The 21318-nt window shown below is 47.8% G+C and overlaps 7 protein-coding genes across 7 annotated transcripts; 2 read left to right on the top strand and 5 right to left on the bottom strand.

Annotated features, from left to right (window-relative positions):
• Positions 1 to 499: 499 nt before the first annotated feature.
• Positions 500 to 2188, bottom strand: F5891DRAFT_138778 (uncharacterized protein). Its single transcript, XM_041370629.1, has 3 exons — positions 1289 to 2188; positions 941 to 1237; positions 500 to 889 (listed from the first exon to the last, which is right to left on the bottom strand). The coding sequence occupies exons 1-3, from the start codon at positions 2099 to 2101 to the stop codon at positions 824 to 826; spliced, it is 1176 nt and encodes a 391-aa protein (XP_041217526.1). The 5' UTR covers positions 2102 to 2188; the 3' UTR covers positions 500 to 823.
• Positions 2189 to 3055: 867 nt separating this feature from the next.
• Positions 3056 to 4309, bottom strand: F5891DRAFT_1282815 (uncharacterized protein; the record flags this gene model as incomplete). The annotated part of the gene is made up of 3 exons (XM_041370557.1): positions 3441 to 4309; positions 3174 to 3389; positions 3056 to 3121 (listed from the first exon to the last, which is right to left on the bottom strand). Exons 1-3 carry the CDS (start codon positions 4239 to 4241, stop codon positions 3056 to 3058), a joined length of 1083 nt encoding a protein of 360 aa, XP_041217525.1. The 5' UTR covers positions 4242 to 4309.
• A 1067-nt stretch (positions 4310 to 5376) lies between these two features.
• F5891DRAFT_138661 (uncharacterized protein) lies at positions 5377 to 7314 on the bottom strand. The gene is made up of 3 exons (XM_041370626.1): positions 5806 to 7314; positions 5449 to 5741; positions 5377 to 5390 (listed from the first exon to the last, which is right to left on the bottom strand). The coding sequence occupies exons 1-2, from the start codon at positions 7084 to 7086 to the stop codon at positions 5547 to 5549; spliced, it is 1476 nt and encodes a 491-aa protein (XP_041217524.1). The 5' UTR covers positions 7087 to 7314; the 3' UTR covers positions 5377 to 5390; positions 5449 to 5546.
• A 2973-nt stretch (positions 7315 to 10287) lies between these two features.
• F5891DRAFT_138719 (uncharacterized protein) lies at positions 10288 to 10811 on the top strand. The gene is made up of 2 exons (XM_041370627.1): positions 10288 to 10342; positions 10398 to 10811. Exon 2 carries the CDS (start codon positions 10460 to 10462, stop codon positions 10727 to 10729), a length of 270 nt encoding a protein of 89 aa, XP_041217523.1. The 5' UTR covers positions 10288 to 10342; positions 10398 to 10459; the 3' UTR covers positions 10730 to 10811.
• Positions 10812 to 11186: 375 nt separating this feature from the next.
• Positions 11187 to 13065, bottom strand: F5891DRAFT_1073292 (uncharacterized protein). Its single transcript, XM_041363329.1, has 4 exons — positions 12341 to 13065; positions 12223 to 12286; positions 11807 to 12167; positions 11187 to 11754 (listed from the first exon to the last, which is right to left on the bottom strand). The coding sequence occupies exons 1-4, from the start codon at positions 12769 to 12771 to the stop codon at positions 11513 to 11515; spliced, it is 1098 nt and encodes a 365-aa protein (XP_041217522.1). The 5' UTR covers positions 12772 to 13065; the 3' UTR covers positions 11187 to 11512.
• Positions 13066 to 14121: 1056 nt separating this feature from the next.
• On the bottom strand, positions 14122 to 16891 carry F5891DRAFT_1073286 (galactose oxidase; the record flags this gene model as incomplete). Its single annotated transcript, XM_041363328.1, has 13 exons — positions 16680 to 16891; positions 16202 to 16623; positions 16091 to 16152; positions 15942 to 16029; positions 15825 to 15877; positions 15702 to 15774; positions 15431 to 15652; positions 15132 to 15294; positions 14989 to 15080; positions 14642 to 14930; positions 14462 to 14585; positions 14320 to 14412; positions 14122 to 14257 (listed from the first exon to the last, which is right to left on the bottom strand). The coding sequence occupies exons 1-13, from the start codon at positions 16833 to 16835 to the stop codon at positions 14124 to 14126; spliced, it is 1971 nt and encodes a 656-aa protein (XP_041217521.1). The 5' UTR covers positions 16836 to 16891.
• A 1306-nt stretch (positions 16892 to 18197) lies between these two features.
• F5891DRAFT_987324 (uncharacterized protein) lies at positions 18198 to 19727 on the top strand (the record flags this gene model as incomplete). The annotated part of the gene is made up of 6 exons (XM_041377890.1): positions 18198 to 18232; positions 18408 to 18744; positions 18980 to 19001; positions 19242 to 19323; positions 19380 to 19502; positions 19583 to 19727. The coding sequence occupies 6 exons, from the start codon at positions 18198 to 18200 to the stop codon at positions 19725 to 19727; spliced, it is 744 nt and encodes a 247-aa protein (XP_041217520.1).
• Between the last annotated feature and the right edge of the window lie 1591 nt (positions 19728 to 21318).

Raw genomic sequence — 21318 nt, 5'->3', positions numbered from 1 at the left:
TCGATTTATTTTCTTGTATGTGCGATACCTCTTTTCCTACTGTTATGTTTCCTACGATGCCCCATGTTCTCTCTGACTCCTGCGACACCCCATCTAATCTCAGCTCCATTGATACATGATTTTGTTATAGTGCGTATCGCTCACCCATCAGATTCGTTGATTCACTCGTTTACATTGACCGCATCCACCCATCAGTCGCTGCATTGACGTACCATATCTACATAACTCTACCTAGGCACAAGTTAGTCGTTCGGAACCCTCGCGTCGAGCACATTTGCCTACATACATCTCGAATTCAATGTTTACACCTTGTTAAATGGGCATCGAATGCACTCAGTTGGCTGGAGTGGTTCGAATCACAGTAGGAACGATGACAAGACTAAATAATAGGTCCTCTCCGACTTGGCGTGAAGATAGTGGCCGTGATATACAATCTAAGAGATGGCGCAGCAGCCAAAATTGTCAGATTGTTTACTGCTGGGATGTCACTGGTCGGTACGATTGACGGGCCTCGTACTCGAACAATAGGACACGAGCAACATCGGTACCGATTGCTCTTCTGTGACTCAAACTAGCCGTGTGCTTCACACTGATTACAGTTCGTTCATGACTATATACGTTGCAACTGCAATGCGTCCTTAGTGACCTTGAAAGCGGAGGGGTTTTTCGTGTTACCGGTAACGTCGATGAGAACTAGCCCTGTAGATCGCAGAGTCTGAGACAGGAAGGTCAATTCTGATATGCTCTAATGTATATTGCAACTGCGTCTGATCATGATGAGGATGTTGGAGATGGAGAAATGAGAGTAATAGTCACACCGGTATCACACTGCCTGGCGCTTGAGTTGGGCTCGCATTCGGTCCATTTCCGCTTGCCACTCAGCCCTAACCTGCGAGAATCGATGAGTAAATAGCATAATGAATTCTGGAAAGAATCTCACCTCCTCTGCTTTCCGTTCCGCCTCCTCTGCTTTCCGTTCTGCCTCCTCTGCTTTCCTCTTCGCTTCTTCTATCATCCTCTCCGCTACCTCCGCTCTCCTTACTGCTTCCTCCTTTTGCCTCATCTCCTCGGTTGCTTTCTTTACCGCTTCCTCCTTTTGCCTCATCTCCTCGTTTGCTTTCTTTACCGCTTCCTCCTTTTGCTCCGTCGCTTCGTTTGCGTTCCTCGTCGCTTCTTTTGCGTTCCTCGTCGCTTGGTCAATCTCCGCTTGACATTGAGCCCGTTCTTCCATCCGCAACTGTAAAAATGAATGAATGAATTGCATAACTGATTCTGGGAGGAACCTCACCTGCCGTACTTCATCTTCCTTTGCTCTCCTCCTCTCTTCCGCCGCATTCTGAATGCGCGCCCACTGGGCGTGATACTGCTCACACACCGCCTCCACGCTATCTGCCTTCTCTATCTTGACCCCAAGATAACAAGAGCGCCCCCCGCTCTTCGTTATCTCGTGGCAATCTGGGAAGAGCCTTTTGAGGGCCTCCCAGGCGGTATGGGCATACCAGTAACATTGGTACTGGTACAGGTGGTATGACGGAGAATGCTTACTGAGAGCGGACAAGAGCACGGATACTTGAATTGCCGAAGGGCGAGCGGAGGAGGCGGGGAAGTCGAGATAACAAAGCTCCTTGAACTGGTCATACGTTCTGGATAGATAGGATTCGATAGCAGAACCGTTGTTTGGGGTAGTGAAGATGGAATCACGAGCAGGGGTCGGGGAAACTGACGGAGAGACTATGTATGACGATTGCATGCGTCTTGACGAGCCATTGTTGTTCTCTGTAGAATCTGTGCATGGGGTTCGGTCTAGAACCAATATCGCGACGGCGTGCTGTTGTGTGGGATGGCGAAAATGAAGGAGCAAAAATTCGTGTTCTTTGCCGTCGGTGCATTTGCAGTAAACAACGCGTTCAAGCTGGCATTGTGAAGAAAGCTCGTTGCCGAGGATGAGCATGTGCCATTGTTCTACGTCATTCTTACTATCGCCCGACGTGAACACGGGGGGGGCATCAGAAGGAGAACTCATGAAAGGACGGAACACGGCTGCAAGGAAACCACGAATACTGGAACGATTCGTTCCATACTTGAAGCTTTTGAAGGACATTGCAGGTTGACAAGGGTTTGAACACGAGGCAAGCAGTGGGCGAGTGGTTGTATCATATCATGAATGATTATACAAGCCTGAACGCGGTCACCCTGTTTCATGTCTACTCCATACATCTCATTGTTCCCAGCACTTTGGACATCCGCTATCCCTACATTCGGAATTCCCGGTCCTACCCAACCTTATCGCAGACTATTCACGGTACGACAAATAAGGGTTGTGTCTTGCCTGTCTATCATGATGGCACGCAGGCCTCCAAACGAGTCCGATCTCCCGTTCCTCGATACCAGCTGCACGCAGTGGTGGCCAGCCACCAAATTTCGTATTGCAGTTTACAGTTCATAGAGAATCATTTGGCTCACTCTGACTTGACTTTCTTAAGTTTACTGCGCTGGTATACAATTGCAGCTGATCAAGCTGGTACTTGAGAATGATTGATCGATTATCGATCATCACCGGTATTCTCGAGCACTGACGTCAAAACGATGACCAGACTGAATAATGGGTCCTCTCCGACCTGGCGTGAAGATAGTGGCCGTGATATACAATCTAAGAGATGGCGCAGCAGCCAAAATTGTCAGATTGTTTACTGCTGGGAGGTCACTAGTTCACTGGTCGGTACGATTGACGGGCCTCGTACTAGAACGATATGACACGAGCAACATCGACAAATCTTGGCACCGGTTGCCCTTCTGTGACTCAAACTAGCCGCGTGCTTCACACTGATTACAGCTCGTTCATGACTATACATTGCAACTGCAATGCGTCCTTAGTGACCTTGAAAGCGGAGGGGTTTTTCGTGTTACCGGTAACGCCGATAAGAACTAGCCCTGTAGATCGCAGAGTCTGAGACAGGAAGGTCAATTCTGATATGTTTTAATGTATATTGCAACCGCGTCTGATCATGATGAGGATGTTGGTAATGGGGAAATGAGAGTAATAGTTACACCGGTATCACACTGCCTGGCGCTCGAGTTGGGCTCGCATTCGGTCCATTTCTGCTTGCCACTCAGCCCTAACCTGCGAGAATCGATGAGTGAATAGTACAATGAATTCTGAAAAAGAACCTCACCCGTTCCTCTGCTTTCCTTTCCGCCTCCTCTGCTTTCTGTTCCGCCTCCTCTGCTCTCCGTTCCGCCTCTTCTGCCTTCCGTTCCGCCTCCTCTGCTCTCCGTTCCGCCTTCTCTGCCTTCCGTTCCGCCTCCTCTGCCTTCCGTTCCGCCTCCTCTGCTCTCCTCACTGCTTGGTCGATCTCCGCTTGATATTGAGCCCGTACTTCCATCCGCAACTATAACAATAAATGAATGAATTGCATAACTGATTCTGGGGGGAACCTCACCTGCCGTACTTCATCTTCCTTTGCTCTCCTCCTCTCTTCCGCCGCATTCTCAATGCGCGCCCACTGGGTGTGATACTGCTCACACATTACCTCCACGCTGTCTGCCTTCTCGATCTTGACCCCGAGATGAGAGGAGCGCCCATCGCTCCTCGTTATCTCGTGGCAATCTGGGAAGAGCCTTTTGAGGGCCTCCCAGACGGTATGGGCATACCAGTGACACTGGTACTGGTACAGGTGGTATGACGGAGATTGCTTACTGAGAGCGGACAGGAGCACGGATACTTGAATTGCCGAAGGGCGAGCGGAGGCGGGGAAGTCGAGGTAACAAAGCTTCTTGAACGGGCCATATGTTCTGGATAGATAGGATTTGATAGCAGAACCGCTATTTGAGGTAGTGAAGATGGAATCGTGAGCAGGGGTCGGAGAAACTGATGGAGAGACTATGTATGACGACTGCATACATCTTGACGAGCCGTTGTTGTTCTCTGTAGAGTCTGTGCATGGGGTTCGGTCTAGAACCAATATCGCGACGGCGTGCTGTTGTATGGGATGACGAAAATGAAGGAGTAAAAATTCGTGTTCTTTGTCGCTAGTGCATTTGCAGTGGACGACGCGTTCAAGCTGGCATTGCGAAGATAGCTCGTTGCTCCGGATGAGCATCTGCCATTGTCCTACGTCATTCTTACTATCGCCCAACGTGAACACGGCGGGGGCATCAGAAGGAGAATTCATGAAAGGACGGAACACAGCCGCAAAGAAACCACGAATACTGGAACGGTTCATGAAGCTGTTGAAGGACATTGCAAGTTGACAAGGGTTTGAACACGAGGCAAGCAGTGGGCCAGCAGTGGTTGTATTATATCATGAATGATTATACAAGGAACGCGGTCACCCCTATTTCATGTCTACTCCGACATACATCTCCGAATTGCTCCCAGCACTTTGGACATCCGCTATCCCTACTACATTCGGATAAAATTCCCGGTCCTACCCAACCTTATCGCAGACTATTCACGGTACAACAAATAAGGGTTGTGTCTCGCCTGTCTATGGCACGCTGGCAGGCCTCCAAGCGTGCGGCACTACTAGTATATTCCTGCAGACGCAAAACCCAAGCGAGTCCGATCTCCCGTTCCTCGATACCAGCTGCGCGCAGTGGTGGCCAGCAACCAAATTTGCTCGTATTTCAGTTGATAGCTCATAGAGAATCATTTGATTCACTCTGTCTTTGTTTACTGCGCTGGTATACAATTGCAGCTGATCAAGCTGTACCGTACTTACTTGATCGACCATCGATCATCACCGGTATTCTCGAGCACTGACGTCAAATTGGAATCAGCGTGACACGCGGAAGACTCGTACCGTGTCTGGACTCAAGGGCATTTGACTATGCGTGCACAACCATCAGACTCGCAAGCACAACACTCACTCGACCCTGCTACCACTCGAAAGATTCAGATTCATGATCAATTTGGTTCCGTAGGAGAGCAATGCAAAGAAAACAGGGGCGACAATAAACAAGGAAGTGGTTAAGAAGCTCAGTGAGCAAGATCGTAGTTAGCGAAAGCAAATATACTGAAAGCAGAGATATCGAAAGCAACGTGCGACAGTACTAAACGTAAAATGAAGCTGTTCATTTCGCTCGTGAGGTCTAGGACAACATTCATCATAATGAAATGCAATGTTAAGTTATATACCCTAAGTCCAAATGCGTCAGAAACAGGAATCACTTGAATCAAAAGAACTATACCACATACCAAGTCACCTTGGTAAGTCTAGGGGAGGAAGTAGAAAATGATGTAAATGTCGTTTGTCTTGTCGTCATTATATGGTACAACGGGACGCGAGCAGGCCCGTAAGGTATATATGAGCATAATATGTGAAGGATTGTACGGCATGTACAGGTGTGAGGTGAGTGCTCTGCGTCATATTTTATTGTGCATTGCGTGTCTATAGGCACGTTCGTCTCATGAGTAAAACACAGAGGAATGTCAATCAGAACCCATACCGCACGTATCTTGGCAAAGCGAAGGCGCCCTGTCATTTCATAAACATCTCGGCAAAGAAAGAGGTGTTAAAAAGTCGTATCCAAGCCATGGTAAAAATTCAGATTCGTTCGTCATGCGCGTGGACATCCGCGCCACCATCTATGATCCAGCTTGCACGGGGTGTCTGAGTCATTGTCGCATAAGCGTCCTCTTGCTGGTCGTCCGCTCGATTTTGTACGCTTGTTCCATTGTCGAATTCATGGGTATCAATAGTGCCAAATGTTGTGGTACTATGCAGTCGGTTATTGATGAGCTACACGATGAATCGTAAGCTATGCGGACAGGAAAGCACGAGGCTAAAACAAAGTGATGCTTACACCTCCAATTGGCCGGGAGTAATCTTCAAAATCCCGTAAACTTGAGTTGCTCCTTCCTTCGCAAGAGTCACGCAGGCGAGGATCAAGAAGTCCGTCAGCCGTAGTAAGGCGTGACTCGTCGGCGGACACAGGAGAGGAGGTTGACGGCACACTAAGCCATGGCCACGAGGGTGGCTGCAAGCCATCCTCATGTTCCGCCACGTCGGCATGAACATACGGCGAGGAAAGCCATGGGTCGGGGTTAGAAAGCACAAATCGCGGGGATGTTGACAGGGATGCAGGTTCGGGAGTGGCAGGGGAGACAAAGGCTGAGAAGATATCTGGGCCGTAAGCATTTATCTTCTCAGCAGCTCCCTCGCTCTCTATGTCTTTAGGTAATTCTCTTGAAGAACCTGCTTTTGGGCTCGGGGTATTGCCCCGTCTGAGACGACCAAGGAAAGCTCGTACGCCAGCAGGTCTCTCGTCCACAGAGCCGGATAAAGACGCGGATGCAGTAGTGCTGCTTCCAGTGCTTTCTCGCTTCCCCTTCTTCCATATCGTAACACGCCTGTTCTGGTAACTAGTTGGAGCTGCACTAATCGCAAGCCCTAGCGCAGGTCCCTGATGTGAGTCGGCACCGGACGAGGTACTCCCAAACCCACGCCCATACCCATGCGAAGACGTGCTCCGCAGTGCACCCTGAGACGAAATACTCCGCAGAACGTCGAATGAAGCGGTCGCACTCAGCATGCCAGAGGACTGTGACGTAGGTGAAAGGTTATGACCATTCATGCTTCCTTCAGGCGAACCAAATGCTGACCCTAGCCTGACTTTGTTGCCAGAATCTAGATAAGAAGATCTGCTTCCGGCTCTCGTCAAGAGCGGCTCCTCGCTTCCAGTCCTCGTCCTAGTTCCGGTTTCGGTTCTGGTAAGGAAGTGGGTGGAAGAATGGGAGTAATGCGATGCAGCCGAAGGAGCAGGAGCAACACTATACCCCCCAAACCATGCGGAAGCATCGGGCCCAGGCGAACTTCTTCTTCGGGAACTATTAGCGGTATGCGGGACATACGCGGACGGTGGCGGGGGAGCGGAGTATGCAGATGGAGGCGGAGATAATGGGAAGACATGCGGACCGTCGTCATCCTCTCCAAGTGAATATGGAGGCAGATTAGGGGACGAAGCGCGCCCAGTTACCAGTTCTCCCGACACTTCTCCACTCGTGTCCCCTTCAATTCGAACATTCCTTCCCGCACCCATGCCCTCATTGAGAGCTGCGATAATTCCACCATAACGCTCCTCCATGTCTACTTCGGCTTCAAGTGGGCCGCCAGGCGCCCATGGAGGAATAGCGCTCGCATCACGAGATGACAGCTTGCGCTGTCGACGACGAGCACAGAAAAGCCAGAGAACAGCGAAAGCAATAGCTCCGAGGACCCCGAGGAAAAGGCCAGCAATAGAACCAGGGGAACGAGAGAGCCTGCGAGATCCCCATTAGCACAGTTATAGCAGGTGACCTCATAACAACGCCACAAAGGAAAAGAACCCACCTGTTCCCATTGGTATCTGAAGCTGCGGTACTGAGCACCCCGCTCGTTGTCGTCGTCCAAGTGGTGACGGGATAACCTGACAGGACGGACGTCAAAACCAGCGTCGATGTCCAAGGAGTATCAGTCCACGTGCTGTATTGACCGACATCGGTAGTAGAGATAATCAGCGTGGTAGGAAATGGAGTGATCGTACTGGACACCGGAGAAGAGCTAGATGCGAGGGCTGTGTGTGATGACGAAGACGGACCTGCTGACGACAAAGAGCTTTGGGGGGCGGAAGTTGAAACCACTGCGGAGGTAGATGTTGTCGTTACTGAAGACAGCGAAGTTGAAGGAAGAGGAATGGGTGTGATGGTGAAAGATGAAGTAAAACCGGGTGCGGTAGATGTTAAGGATACATCAGATGTCATGGTGGGTGTAGACGATAATGGGGAGAGCGTTTGTGTTGATATCAGAGATGAACCAGAGGACAAATTATCAGAACTTGTCGTCAAAGAAGACCACAAGGGCGTACTTGAACTTGACCAAGTACTCGCGCCCGTTGTCCCGGAATTTGCAATAGACGACGAAGAACTGGGTGCGAAATTGTATGAACTTGCCCCGGATAATTTCGGTAGGACCTACCTCAAACTGGATGACACTGGACTGGACAACGGCTGAGATTCAATGCTGATGGGTGGAGATGGAGTGAAGGTCTGTTGCAAATAACCATTTCCAGCATCCGATGGATAGACGTTTGCCTGAAGTGACGAGAGAAAAGTGAATAGACAACGGCCATCAAGAATGATAAGTTCGGAATGGAAGTATAATGTTGATGATGAAAAGACAATAATGAACACGAGATAAAACGAGAATATATGTTGAAGAGAGTGGTGAATGGATTAATGGTTACAAGAGACGCAACGTGAATGATGCCCGTGATGGAAGCGAAGAAGGTGTGGAGCCAATGTCATTGATCGAACACAGACAGTGAAATATCGTGCGCACCTGAGAGGCCATCACACTAGATGTTGTTAATGTTGGTGGTGTCATAAACGGAGAGCTCTCGGGCACGTCGTTCGTCGGCTGGGAGCCAGTACTGCTCAATATATTCGAGCACTGGGACGTCGATGGTATCGGGGGCAACGGGCCGGCATTAATGGGCGTGCCACTGAATAAATTACTGATGGAGGGCAAAACTGGGTTCGTCGTCGTCGAGCCTGGGGGTGCTGGTTCGACGAGGAATGGCACAGAGTTGCAAGACGTTGGATCAAGAACCATATCTAGATATTCATGTATATAAATAGTTGGATAGCTGGAGCTCAGAGTAGTAATTGTTGATGATTTTGGAGAAGGTCAACCAAGAAAGAGAGATAAAACGTGTCCGTGTCCTTCGTCGCGAGAAAAGAGCCTGGAGGAAGGTTTTGTACTAGTCGAAAAATTAGAATGAATTGGCGGGGCTAGAATAAGACGCTTACGAGAAGGTTCCTCGACGACGACTAGACTGTACCATATGATATAGCAGTTTATGCACTGGCCGACGCAGCGACGGCAGGGTTTTCTGTGTCTAATAGCGGAGTTGAGCTGTATGGGCTGTAGGTATTCTGTGTACAGGAAAGAGGTCGAGATGTTGGATGAGTCGAAGACCGATTTGCAGATATGAGCGCTTGAGTGCGATCAAAGCGCATCGCATCGGATTGAAGTGCCAAGCATAACAGTTCCCTTCTACGCCAGAAATGTGAAAGTAATTGCCAACGTCAGTGCGTGGATTTACACATCAGTACCCAAACCTCCGGAGGTGAATCCTCCCCATACTCTACGTGATTCTGCATTCTATGGAGAGCGTAAAACATATAACACATGTAGAATGACGTTGGTAGCACCACAAGATGCGTGGCACCTCAGCCTACACGGCTGGGTCGAGGCACCAGAAGGCAGTGAGCATGATGCTACCAGCGTGCATCCTTGGACACCTGCCTTTTTTGGGCCACACATTCCCGGAGATCCCCCACTGTTGGCCCCATTTGTAGGAGACAACCGGCCAAGTCGAGTTACACAGTCTGCGTTTCTATCCTCATGTCCACCAGCATGTAATACCATGCATGTCACGAGTTAAGCCTCATTCCAACTCACGTACAGGCTTGCTGTGCTTACCTTCAAGTTTTTATATGTCAATATAATTAAGCTAACATTCTTCCATTCGTCATTGCAAGGGACAGGAACACGAGACCCCTCAGCTGACAGTGGTTACTGACTGGACTTCCGATCTCACCCGCTACACAAACTCCGCATGTGCGTTCTTCTTGTTTATACATATACCAATGACGTATTTCTACGAAGTTTCTCCTATAACGACAACTACATCCGCGTTAAAGCCCAGTGCTATCTTGCATTGGAGGCAGGTAGGTGACATCTCATGCATGCTGCAGGCCATGCCATACAGTGACTTACTGGTCTTCTAGTCTACACATGCAAACTCTTCCAAATTTCATCGCAACTGTATTCACATGAAGTATATCCTTGATCCTTCTTGATCACGTATGTCACGTTCGACATCACTCACCGTATCGTTCGCTTCTTATCTTGCCTCATGCTTGGAAAGCCGATATAATCTCATTTAGAGAATCAAGTATTTCGGATCCATATCAGTTCATATCCGAGTCATGCGCTGACCGGGCTCCTATCTTAACGGCCAAGTAGGTTCGAGTACGCCCTGTACTACAAACAAGTCGAATGGCGTAGCCATCAAATATCATCGATAGTCCCTGACAGAGGCCCAAAGCGAAAAGCCGAAGCTGATCATGCTTTCAGGAGACTTAGTGTGCCTGCTGCTGTCAGGTAAGCTTCGATGGGTGTAAAGATTATCATTTGTATCAAATTTATCCATCTATCGATGAAGTTCCGTAACGGACTTCTATCAAATTTGTTATGAGAATGACTCAATGTAATGATTGACGCTTGTCGCCAGGATAGCTTAGTATGTTGAACAAGAGGCTTGAATACGACTCCCCCGTTGCATGTACAACTATGTCGTGAGTACCAATTTTAAACGTGTCAACGAGTACTAACCAAATAGACGGTTTTGAGATACCAAGTTTGCCGTCATATCAGGGCGCTTGTTACTCAACCTACTATGAATAGACTCAACAATGATCAGTCTAGCATTCTTGCGACTCGGATTTTGGCGCTGCCGAGGTCGGAATCCGCCCTCTGCCGCGCCTAGACCCTGCAGGGAAGGCGCTCCTGGTGGTAGTAATGCGGTAGAGCATAGATTCGGCACGCAGCAACACGTCGTTGCATCTAGCCGACAGCCAAATTTAGCCGTTGTGACAAGCGAGATACATACATACATGTTTCGAATTTGGGACCTCGGACAAGTAGTATGCTTGCGCACCAAGTCCTCGACTAATACTCATTAGTACGAATCACTTGGCATTCTCTTACCATTCCGAGTCTAGGACAGATAGCTGTCACAGGCATATCACGTACAGCATGCACTTGAATGTGGTATCGCCTGACAGCCGACTCCAATATGTGGAGCTTCCATGTATAGAGAAAGAGGCTAGGGTTTGAATACGTCAATCATGTAGCACCATATGCAAAACTGGATGGCGAAATATGATGCATATATGATGAGTTGCGGCAGCAGCTTGAACAGAGCAAGACGTCATCAGCAAAGTTCAGAGCTCGAGGGTCGACGAGGTGACAAGAGTCTGTAGTGAGAGAAATTTGAGTATGACGATGACCAGACACTCTCAGAGGACTCCGCTCGATCTTCGCCTAAACAGCGTGCGAGGAAAGCAGAGTTAAAAGAGTGTTCACGCACTGACAAGAAAACAGTAATGGGAGCAAACTTCAAGGTAAGTCATTCAATGGAGAGACTCAATCATGATTCAAGTTTGTGGATAAAACTAGAAAGCCGTGAGAAAACTGGAGAATGGGCTACGCTTGTGTTCGACAAAGCCACTGCGCATGCAAAATCGTGATGCCTACAGTATCTGAAAACGAAAAAAAAACTCTAGGCAATACTACACTAAAAGTGCAACAAACTACTGGTATAATTGAACAAAAAAAAACATCTCAGCTCACATCATCCTCTCGTCCCCTACCCGTCAACACACGTAGCATCTCGTCTCCTAGTCGTCGGAAATGAAGATATGTACATGGATATAAACACGCATATGAGCACTTCATACGCATATTTACTTCCCAGCCTGCCTCTCCGGGACGAACAGCCACCATACGCTGACAATCAAACGGATACCTGTGCCGATGCCCAGCGTAGCAGCTGAACCGATACTGTCGATCAATAGACGGCCAATGAAGCCTCCAAAAAACAGGCTGCCAATAGCTATGATCTTGTGATCGCGCGAAATGACCATCCGTCGGATGTCAAAAAGTTTAGGGTCAGCCATGAGCTCACACCAAGTTGTCGTGAGCACAACTGCGGAGAAATGAAAGGTTAGGAAATAAATAGAAACATGCTTGAAACATACCTGTAGTGGTGAACTGCGTATTGACACGCTTCCCCATAATGCCCTGCAAGCCCATGCTCGCGCTCAAGAAGCCAACGCACACGAAGGACGACACGTTGGTCCATGCGGGGTTGGCGCGCGCATCAGCAACGCTACCCTGATGGCTCTGCCATATCGCAATAGCGGCGGCCATCGTAAAGAGGGTTTGAATGAATGTGCCGAGGGCCAGCCATAACCGTGTCTTGCAGCCCAACTTATCGCCGATACGGCCGATAAATGCGCCGAAAATGAACGTGAGCACAGAGCACAGCGCTTGACGGTCTGCTATATGGAACGAATGATCGTGCTGCCCGCTGAATAGGCGAGCAAGGGCAAGGGCCAGCTATCGCACAAATGTCAGTGGGAAAGATCCTCTGCAACCGCGGAGGTACTCGTACTTGTAAACTGTTTCCCGTTTGGAAAGCGCACCAGACAAATATAGCAGAGAATGTAACCGAATCGCTGAAAAAAAAGATCAGTGAGTTGCGAGGTAAATCAAGAGCACAGTTCACGCACATGAAGCCAGTCATGAAACAATACATAGACAAAGGCGCCGTGGACTGATCTCCATCGACTTCCGTCAACAAATGTTTTTTCAACCTCACCATAGCCGAAGCATCATTTTCATCATCGCGTCTGTTCTTCGCTATTGAACATTGCGATAACCGGTTCTGGACGACAGGTGCAGGCAACGTCGATGACGTCGAGTCCTGAGAGCCGTGCATATCGATGATTTCAAAAATATTCGAATCGTCAAATGGACCACAGTCGGAATCGTCGTCAAACTCAGGTTCGTTCCCAGAAACAGAGAAGATATCGAGGTCGGAAGGAAGGGAGTTTTTGTAAGGAATGAGAGGGATGCCGAATGATTTCACGGAGGCAGTCCGCTGGTGTATCCGATTGAAGCTACCGAGGCTGAGTTTGTTTTTGAACGAACGACCGGGCATGCATCGATGAGTGGGACGTTCAAATCAGATTTCCGTGGTACGATACCGGACTTCCGACTGGTTTATTCGCCTCCCTATCGCCGCGTCAACTTGGCGTACGTTGACATCGTTGCGTAACGAGAAGTATGGTTGCTTCGGTGTACTAATTAGAGGTGAGTATGTGATAGGTATTTAGACTTATGGGGAGGACTTCCTGACGTCGGGTCGGAGTCGATCGGACAGGGTTATGCAAAGAAAAACTTTGCGTACTTAGCTGCGCACTAATGAAGCTTGAAGATAACCCTTACCGCGACCGGTTAACTCGGGAGCATGGTGCACCAACATTTTGTATCCTCTCACAGGCTACAGTTGTCCGAAAAGGAATCAGGCCAGTGCCCTGGTTCGATCGAAATTCTATGGGCTGGTCTATCTTTGTTACATTTGGCCACTGTCTCTAGATTCGCTTTGAGTAAATGACAGCCCAAACGTTGAAACTCCCGTCGTATAGTAAGTCAAAGTAGTGTTCTCTCAGAGTCAAGTTGATACAAGGATGCAGCGTTCGTGACGATCGTCGACTGGCATTCTTCGATCGGAGATCCGGTATCGTTATAAGTTGACCTTGAAGATTGCCCACTCAACATCGTAAATTCCTTTTGACCCCGAATTGTGCAACTGATATGATAGGGATGTATGTGATGTCTGATGATGGAACTTGAAGTATGTACAAGGAACATTCTTGCCAGCTCCATACTGATTAACGGGATGAACTAACCAGATGAAGATTAAATTCTTGATAGTTGTTCAACAGGCTCTCCTCCACGAGAGTCTCCATTTGCTTAACAGTTGTTTGGATCCGACTCATCCGAGGCTGTTGCCAAACAGCTCATCGACAAGGTTGGTCATTGTATCTAGGTATTTCGTCAAGTCAACCTATGGAATTTTTGTTGCGCATTTGCACAGCAGTTCAAGTGTCACGCGCGGAATATGTTTGAATCTTGCGATTCAAGAAGCTATTTGTGATGTGGCAGCTTAGAACCCTGTTTTCAATAACGGCTTCGCGATTTGCCACGTAAGAGTCAAGGGGGTCCTGTGATATATGATCCTCAATGGCCGAAGCTCATCTACATGCCTTACAGTCAATTCCTAGGAGTGAAACAAAGAAAAAGATTACTGAGCAGACGATGACAGCCTCAAGAAATTGTTGTAGAATAGTACGCCGTGTGAGGTGAGGCTCATTTGGATTAAATTTCTAACTTAGCGTCCGTCATAAATAAGTATATGTCACTAGGTGAGTGCGGGCCTCCTTGTGCTGACCATATCGCTATTCAATGACTTTTTTACACCTCTCAAATATATTTGTAGTATTCAACCATTCACCGACGGTTCCGACTTGACGCGATGCCTCCGCCTCCGCCAGTCTGAGCAGCACCTGCTCTCATCTCGTCCTCATCGAGGCCGGCCTCGGCCAGGATCTTCTCTACTTCTTCGAGGATAGGTTTGTACTCCGCTAACGGGGTAACAAAATGAATGCACTCATAATCAATGCTGACCAACCGCGACCAGACGTACCATATCGTTCTTCTGCAAAACTAAAACCATCCCTCCTGAGTTGTTTGCCCCGATTATCGCTCACTCCGTGTGCTTTCTGGGTCCAGTATTCACCTTCATGATGATCAGGACTGAAACAAGACTGGGATAAAGTGAAGCTTACGACTTCGAGCATAAAACAGAGCTAGTGTCTCTCCCGGTTCTGGTGTGCTAATCACATCCTCCGCAGAGCGCGCCGTGTCTCTGGATACACCCATGAATGCCGTCGCTTGCGCACGTACCTCGTGCTTGAAGTTTCATCAATTTTCATTGTACCACACAATAAAATAATGTGTGCACTCACTCGTACATCTACGGGTTCATCAGCTTCTTCGTCATCGTGACTATCATCGAGCTTTTTAAGGTTGAGCCCCTCATCATCTTCCTCTACCCGGGTCTCATTATCACTATCACCATCCTCGTCGCTCTCTACACCATCGTCATCCTCATCGCTGCTGCTCTCGTCGCCCTCCGCTGGAATAACGATGCCGCTGTGCTTGAGACACGTGTATCTTTCGAGCTTGTCGAGCTGGATCGAGTAGAAATCATCGAGTGTGTATTCCCTTGACCCACGCTCAAAGATACCACCATAGCTGATAGGGGTAGAATGATTCGGGCAGTACACAATGGTCATAGCAAAGATCCACGTACATGTACAGCGTATTCCTAAGCACAGTTAGCATAGCGTTGTACCGTGGTATTGGGGTCGTTAGAATTGGGTCATCAGGATCAACATCAAGGTCCTGCTAGTCTCATCTCAATATCCGACACCATCCACATGAATGAAAATTGACCTTGGTGTTCTTGACCTCTTGAGTCTTGATTCCATCGTCATCTTCGTCCGATTCTCCTTGCTGAACAGCTGCAGCCTTTCGCTTTCCACCTTTCCCTGCTTTTTTCAACTTCTTGAGTGTCATTGATTGCCAACGCCCATTGCCAACAAGTTGGTATCCGTAGCTATGCAAGATTCGGTTAGTCTGCGGTTCCACCATCAATACAACCACAAGCCAAGATAGTGCCTCACGAGATGACACTGTATGAAACCATGCAAGAACATTCCGCACGGTGACTCAGGCTCCTTCCGATGACTTACAGATCATTCCAAAATACGCTCTCGAGGCTCTCTTCATCCCTGTCGTCATCTGTCACGCCGCCAAACAGGACGCCCATACCCTTGACCGACCACAGCGCCATTGTGCAGCCACTCCGGATATGCGGCGCGAAGGATGGTTTCTTTCGCCTTTCCCATTTCAAACTAAGTGGATCCGAGGAGACTGTGGACGATGATGGAGATTGGGAAGTTTCGAGGGACATGCTGTGTGCGAGTTTAATTTGGACAGGGAGCAGGAGATGCAAAATCCTACCGGAGAAACCAGGTATCGTCGAGCATTACGCCAATAGGACGTTTACCCTTGATGTATTCTTTACAATAGCCTCCTGCATGAATAATAGGGAAGTGGCATCTGATAACCAAGTTGCATACATACCATGTAAAACAATGCCTTCTGGCGTAGAAAGAAATGAGAACCCGCTTCTTGCGCTGCGTAGTAACCGATGTATAACTAGGTACAATTCACAGGAATGAATGACAGGGAACAACGCACGACGGTTTCCGATCCATATCCTTGAATTCGATTTGTCGCCATTTATACTCTTGAGTATCAAATACCCAGGTATCATTTAGATACTGGGCTTGATATTTCATATATATCAGTGCAAAACGAACAAGCGGGATCACATGCTGGAGACATACTGCGATGCCCTGGGTCATAAAAACCGCCAAATAGAACGATGTAGTGCTTCCACATTGCCATCCTGTACCACGCTGAGAACTAAAGGGGGCACAAAAGTATTCCTTACGCACCGATGTCCTGATCTCGCGCTGGGCCTGATCTTAGTATCCAAGCGATCCCACGAATGAGTGCTGATATCAAAGCTCCAAAAATCCCTGTAGTGATGGAACGTGTTCTGATACAATGAGCTAAACTCGCCGCCGAACAAGAATAGCTTTCCTCCTCCAGCTGCCGAAGTCACCACGGCATGTGCACTGCGAGGCCCAGGGCACGTAGGGCTCACGAACTTGCGCCACTCATCCTTGTCAGGGTTGTAGCGGTAGACGTCGTTGTAAAAGTAGGCTTTGCCGTCATCACTAAAGAATTCACCTCCGATGCACCACAAGTAGTTTCCGCTTGGGCAAGGCGTCAGAGTCGCGTTCGCGCGCCGAGAAGGTGGGCCCTCGACTAGTTCCTCAGTGACCTTATGGGCATCTTCCCATTCGCGGTTCATCTACTAGCAGGCATCGTTAGGTCAGCTCGATCTCAGATGCATGCGATAAAAATCACCTTGTCGAGGATGGCCTCTAAATCTTCATCCTCCGGAGGTGCATCGGTCGTCTTTTTGATCTTCTTCTTTTCTTTCTTAGAAATCTTGGCTTCCGCTTTCTGCTTTTTGGCCGCCTTCGCAGCTGCTTTACTTGTATTCTTCTTCTCGTTGCCCATGATCGATATCGATCAGATTATGGTCAATGACAAGCTCGGCAGTTGCACAGCCACCCCCTTCATCGACCGCATTCTATGTACTTATCTTCACTTGCAAGTGTTTGTTGGGTGACATCCAAGTCTTGCTTCAGTCTCTTTAACAAACGTAGTGAGTAGGTGAGTGAGATCTTCGACCCATTCATTAATTCAATGTAATGGCTGCAACAGCTGTAAGTGCACCTTCGGGTTCTTCCATGGTCACCAGTAGCTGTGTAAATAAAACGATCCAGGTGCTACCATTTCTAGAGTGCAAACATGGTCGAATTTCATTGTGCTAACGGTTCACGCTAAGCGGTACTTAAGTACTTAGTTACATGCAGTAGTACCTCAGCAATATTGCAAATATTGACTTGACTGAAATGTCCTGCAAGTAATCATTATCACTCGGCTATATGCAACGTATCAGCAATCAAAACAGATCCTCGTCTTTCTTGTTGTAATCTTCCTAGTGGTCGTAATTGCCTTTGAAGTTCATCCTTTCTAGTACTTTTCAGTGTACTTTTTCTATTGGGGGAAGCAGCGTTCCACTTCTGAATGTTGTCACTTGGACACTCACCATTGTATAAAGGGTCCTCCGCATCGTGTTTTGCGGTCTGGATTGCTATAGAACACTTCAATGAACTACAACGAGCATTGACAGGACGATGGATCGCGATGTAGGAGATCGCACGAAGATAGTTCAGCTTCCCTGAACTTTGTGAAAGCGTCTTTCCATGGATCGCTCATGGAGCCATAAAATGAGATGTGTCGTACCTGCCAATTCTGACTCTGAACTTCTGATTCCTTTCCAACTGCACAGTAAGCTCGGTGATGCGGCAGCGACAACGGAGATGGCTGTGGCAGGGAACCGAAAGGTAAGTAGATTTGTTGGAAATCAGAAAGCGAATAAAAATAAATGCTGTAATGCTAGTGCTGCCGCGGTCCGGTCCAGAACCATGGTTCGAACCGGACTTTTGGTCCGGTTCTCCACGGTTCGGTCCACGGTTCTCACACCAGCCAGAACCGGACCGGAAAATGGTTCTCGGTTCTAGGTCTTCCCGAACGGTCCCGTTCTGGTTCGGCAAGGCCGAACCATTCCAAACCAATATCGACTTCGACTTCGACTGTGACAACAACTTCGGTCTCCACGTCAGACTGTTGTCTTCGGGATTCGCACTACTGTAGCGTTTCGACCTTAGGTTCGTGGGAATATATGCACTGCATTACGTAACGGGTTTGTGACATGTTCGTCGACCTTTGCGACGTGCGACGAACCTAATTTAGGTTCGTCCGAGGCTCCAAAGTTATGCATCAAGGACCTCCGAGTCGCAAGTTCGGCCATCAATGTCCTCGCTTAGTACTCTAGGAGTTGCACTTCTGTGAGTCGTCAATGCTTGCCATCAATGTCCTCGCTTAGTGCTCTGGGAGTTGCACTTCTGTTGTGACTTCAGATCTGCCTAGGCCGCTTTGAATAATATAAACATTACTGCCAGGTATGTTTCCTGCAATTTGGTTTTTCACTGTTACTCATCATGTTTCCTCATAGTGATCTAGTTCTCAGATTTCCGCCTGTCTTGCAGGATCACCATCACCTGTTGACACCACCCCCTTACTTCGCATCTTTCATCCCTCTTCCCGATCTCTCAATATCAGCCCTCATCAAGCTGATGATGGTGCAGAAGGTGATGCCGACACCAATTTGGATGAAGACCATGTTGCCAATGTTGATGAACAGCCTGGTGACGAGGCCCCATTGTCGCTCCTGCTAGAGTTCATTGCATCAGGCAAGGATCGTGTACCTGACGGGTACATCACTGATGCAAATGGTTCGCTTCGCATTGATACAGCTGCTGACATGTTCGAAGAAGTTGTTGTCGCTGGAGAACCTGAGGTCTTTGGGAGAGGAAAGCGGAGGCGTCTTGCTAACAAGCAATACAATGCATACGAGCAGCATTAGTATAGGTTATAGGTCATATTTTCTACAAAAATTGCATACGAACATAATGTCACAAACTTAGGTTCGTCCACCCATTTTTTGTGTCTGTCACAAAAAATAGGTTCAGTTTGTCAGGCTAGCGACGTTGTGACGAACCTAAGGTCGAAACACTACAGTATTGGTTAATCAGGCTACCTTTAGCCTTTTCAAAGGTAAGTACTAATTAATCAATCTCTTACATGACTTGCTGTCTGCGGTAAGTTCTTACATTGCATCGCGTCTTCACTCGACAACTGTTGTAGGCTACGTCCGCAATCACAATTATGATGATCGCTGCTGCCACTCATACATATAGGTTATCTCTTTTCTTTATTTGTCTACTGACTGATTTTGGAGGTACATTTTATTTGAGTTGTGATGACGCGATGTTGAATGACCACCTTGCACTACAGGCTTTGCGCATCACACAATTAAGGACATCATTTGGAAGAACTACCTCATTCCTGCAGGTGCGACTGTTATTGGCAACCATTGGTCAGTACACAATCATTTTCGTCCTCTCACCTTTGCATTTGATGCTTGTGCTTCAGGGCTATCGCAAACAATCCTGAAGTCTTCCCCGAACCACACAGGTTTAATCCTCAACGTTGGATTGACGATGCAGGTCATGTGCGCAATGATCTCTGGTTTTTCACTTTTGGTTTTGGCCGTCGGTGAGTAGTATCATTCATCTCTCGACCATTTCTTACGCCTTACTTGAAAATGTCAGAGTGTGTCCTTGCGAATCGGTCAGTCTTCATCAATACGGCTCTCATTATGTGGCTTTCCGCCTTTTGGAGAATCCTGCAGCGAAGATTGACATGCTTGCATTCTTGGACACTTCGAACATACAAGCTGCTCCATTTGAGATATTGCAAAGAGGATTGACGAGAATGTGATGAACTATGTGCACTTCGATGCTGCCGCCTATGAAGGATCATCGAATTTCCATCAACGTGTTATATTATCACATCACCCATGTAATAGTCTTTGCATTTGTTAATAAAAGCTATGTTATTGGACTAGCTACTGTACTGAAATTTTTGGGTTGGGTTCAGGTTCGGACCATAAAAAAACCGAACCGGACCACAGAGAACGGTTCTCTGTGGTCCGGTTCTCGGTTCTTGTCCTGGGCCCTCTGAACCGGACCAAACCGGACCACGGCAGCACTATGTAATGCACAGGCACCATGCCGAAGGGGCTTGTTAGGAAGTACCTGAATATGGTTCGAGATGCAGGCACATTCTATATCCCTCGCTCTTCCTCCAATTTTCTAGCCTCTAGGTAACATCAGAAGTTTCAGAACAGCCTGAGCTGTCAGCGCTGTCAAACTGATGATCAGTTTTGGCAGGTAAAGTGTACCTACCAGCTGCCAGTGGTTGGGTATCTCCTTCAAAATCACTATTAACATCAAGCTTCAGGATACGAGAGAGCCTCACCGACGGTCCTTCAAATACTTTCAGATAAAAAAATTCCCGCATATGCTGAACCTCGCTGGCGGAGAAATAGAACATAACTTCCAAATTGCCACAGCCCACTGTGGCAGCAAAGAAATCGACTTTGACACCCGTGTTGACCTTAGAGGGTCACAAAAATGCTACTCCATCCATATCCTACTTTCCGGATGGGAAGCGAATGATCAGCGGGCCAGGCGATAAGACCACTCATCAATGGGACTTAGAAGCAGATAAGGAGATTGAAGATGCACAGGATGTTTGTGAGCAGGAAGTATATGCTGTGAGGGTATCAAGGAACAGTCGATGGGTTGTCTCTGCAGGTGGATATTTCAACATCGGGGAGTAGGCTCAGGACCAGCCTGGCTTATATAACCACGGACAAGTCGAGTGGCATAGCCAGGCTGGTTGATCTCGGAGAGATTTGGCAGGCGAAGCACAGAGTTTCAATTTAGCAGGTGCTGGTCGTGCCGGTTGAAGTAATAGTACTACATAGTTACTGTCGACTATCAATCACTCAGAAACTTTCGTTCACGCACTGCATAGAGTACCGCATCTTTCTTGCGTTTGCGCTGCATCACTAAAATTGAAATAGGATACTTTAAATGATACCATTTGCTCCATATTATGTCAGGGGAGAGAAGCAATGGTAAGTCATCAGAGAACCTGTGAGAAGAAGATATCGTCATATATCGTTATATATTGTAATATATAGGAAAGGTTTTCGTCACATTGTAATATAAAGTGATATAAAGCAATATATGACCATGTAAAAGCACCATAATCAGCATAATCCCCGGCAAGAACTCACCGGTTTACTGATGAAAATCATGCAGAGTGTCTTTCTGGAGCCCGTTGTAGCTCGAAGAACCACATGTCTTCCTGCAAGCAAAGATACGAGAGCCTTGAGTTGAAATAATGGTGCCTTTCGAGACAAAATCAAGGTGCGCGAAAGCTTCGAGTACTTGCTGGATCTGTATCATTGAAAGTGTTTGTAAAGTCTGTTGGAAGGTTTTCTGAAAAGAGCATTCAAAGC

Source organism: Suillus fuscotomentosus, assembly GCF_016647785.1.
Source record: "Suillus fuscotomentosus strain FC203 chromosome Unknown F5891scaffold_155, whole genome shotgun sequence".
NCBI classification, from domain to species: Eukaryota; Fungi; Basidiomycota; class Agaricomycetes; order Boletales; family Suillaceae; genus Suillus; species Suillus fuscotomentosus.
This window is presented reverse-complemented; position numbering and strand designations above follow the sequence as displayed.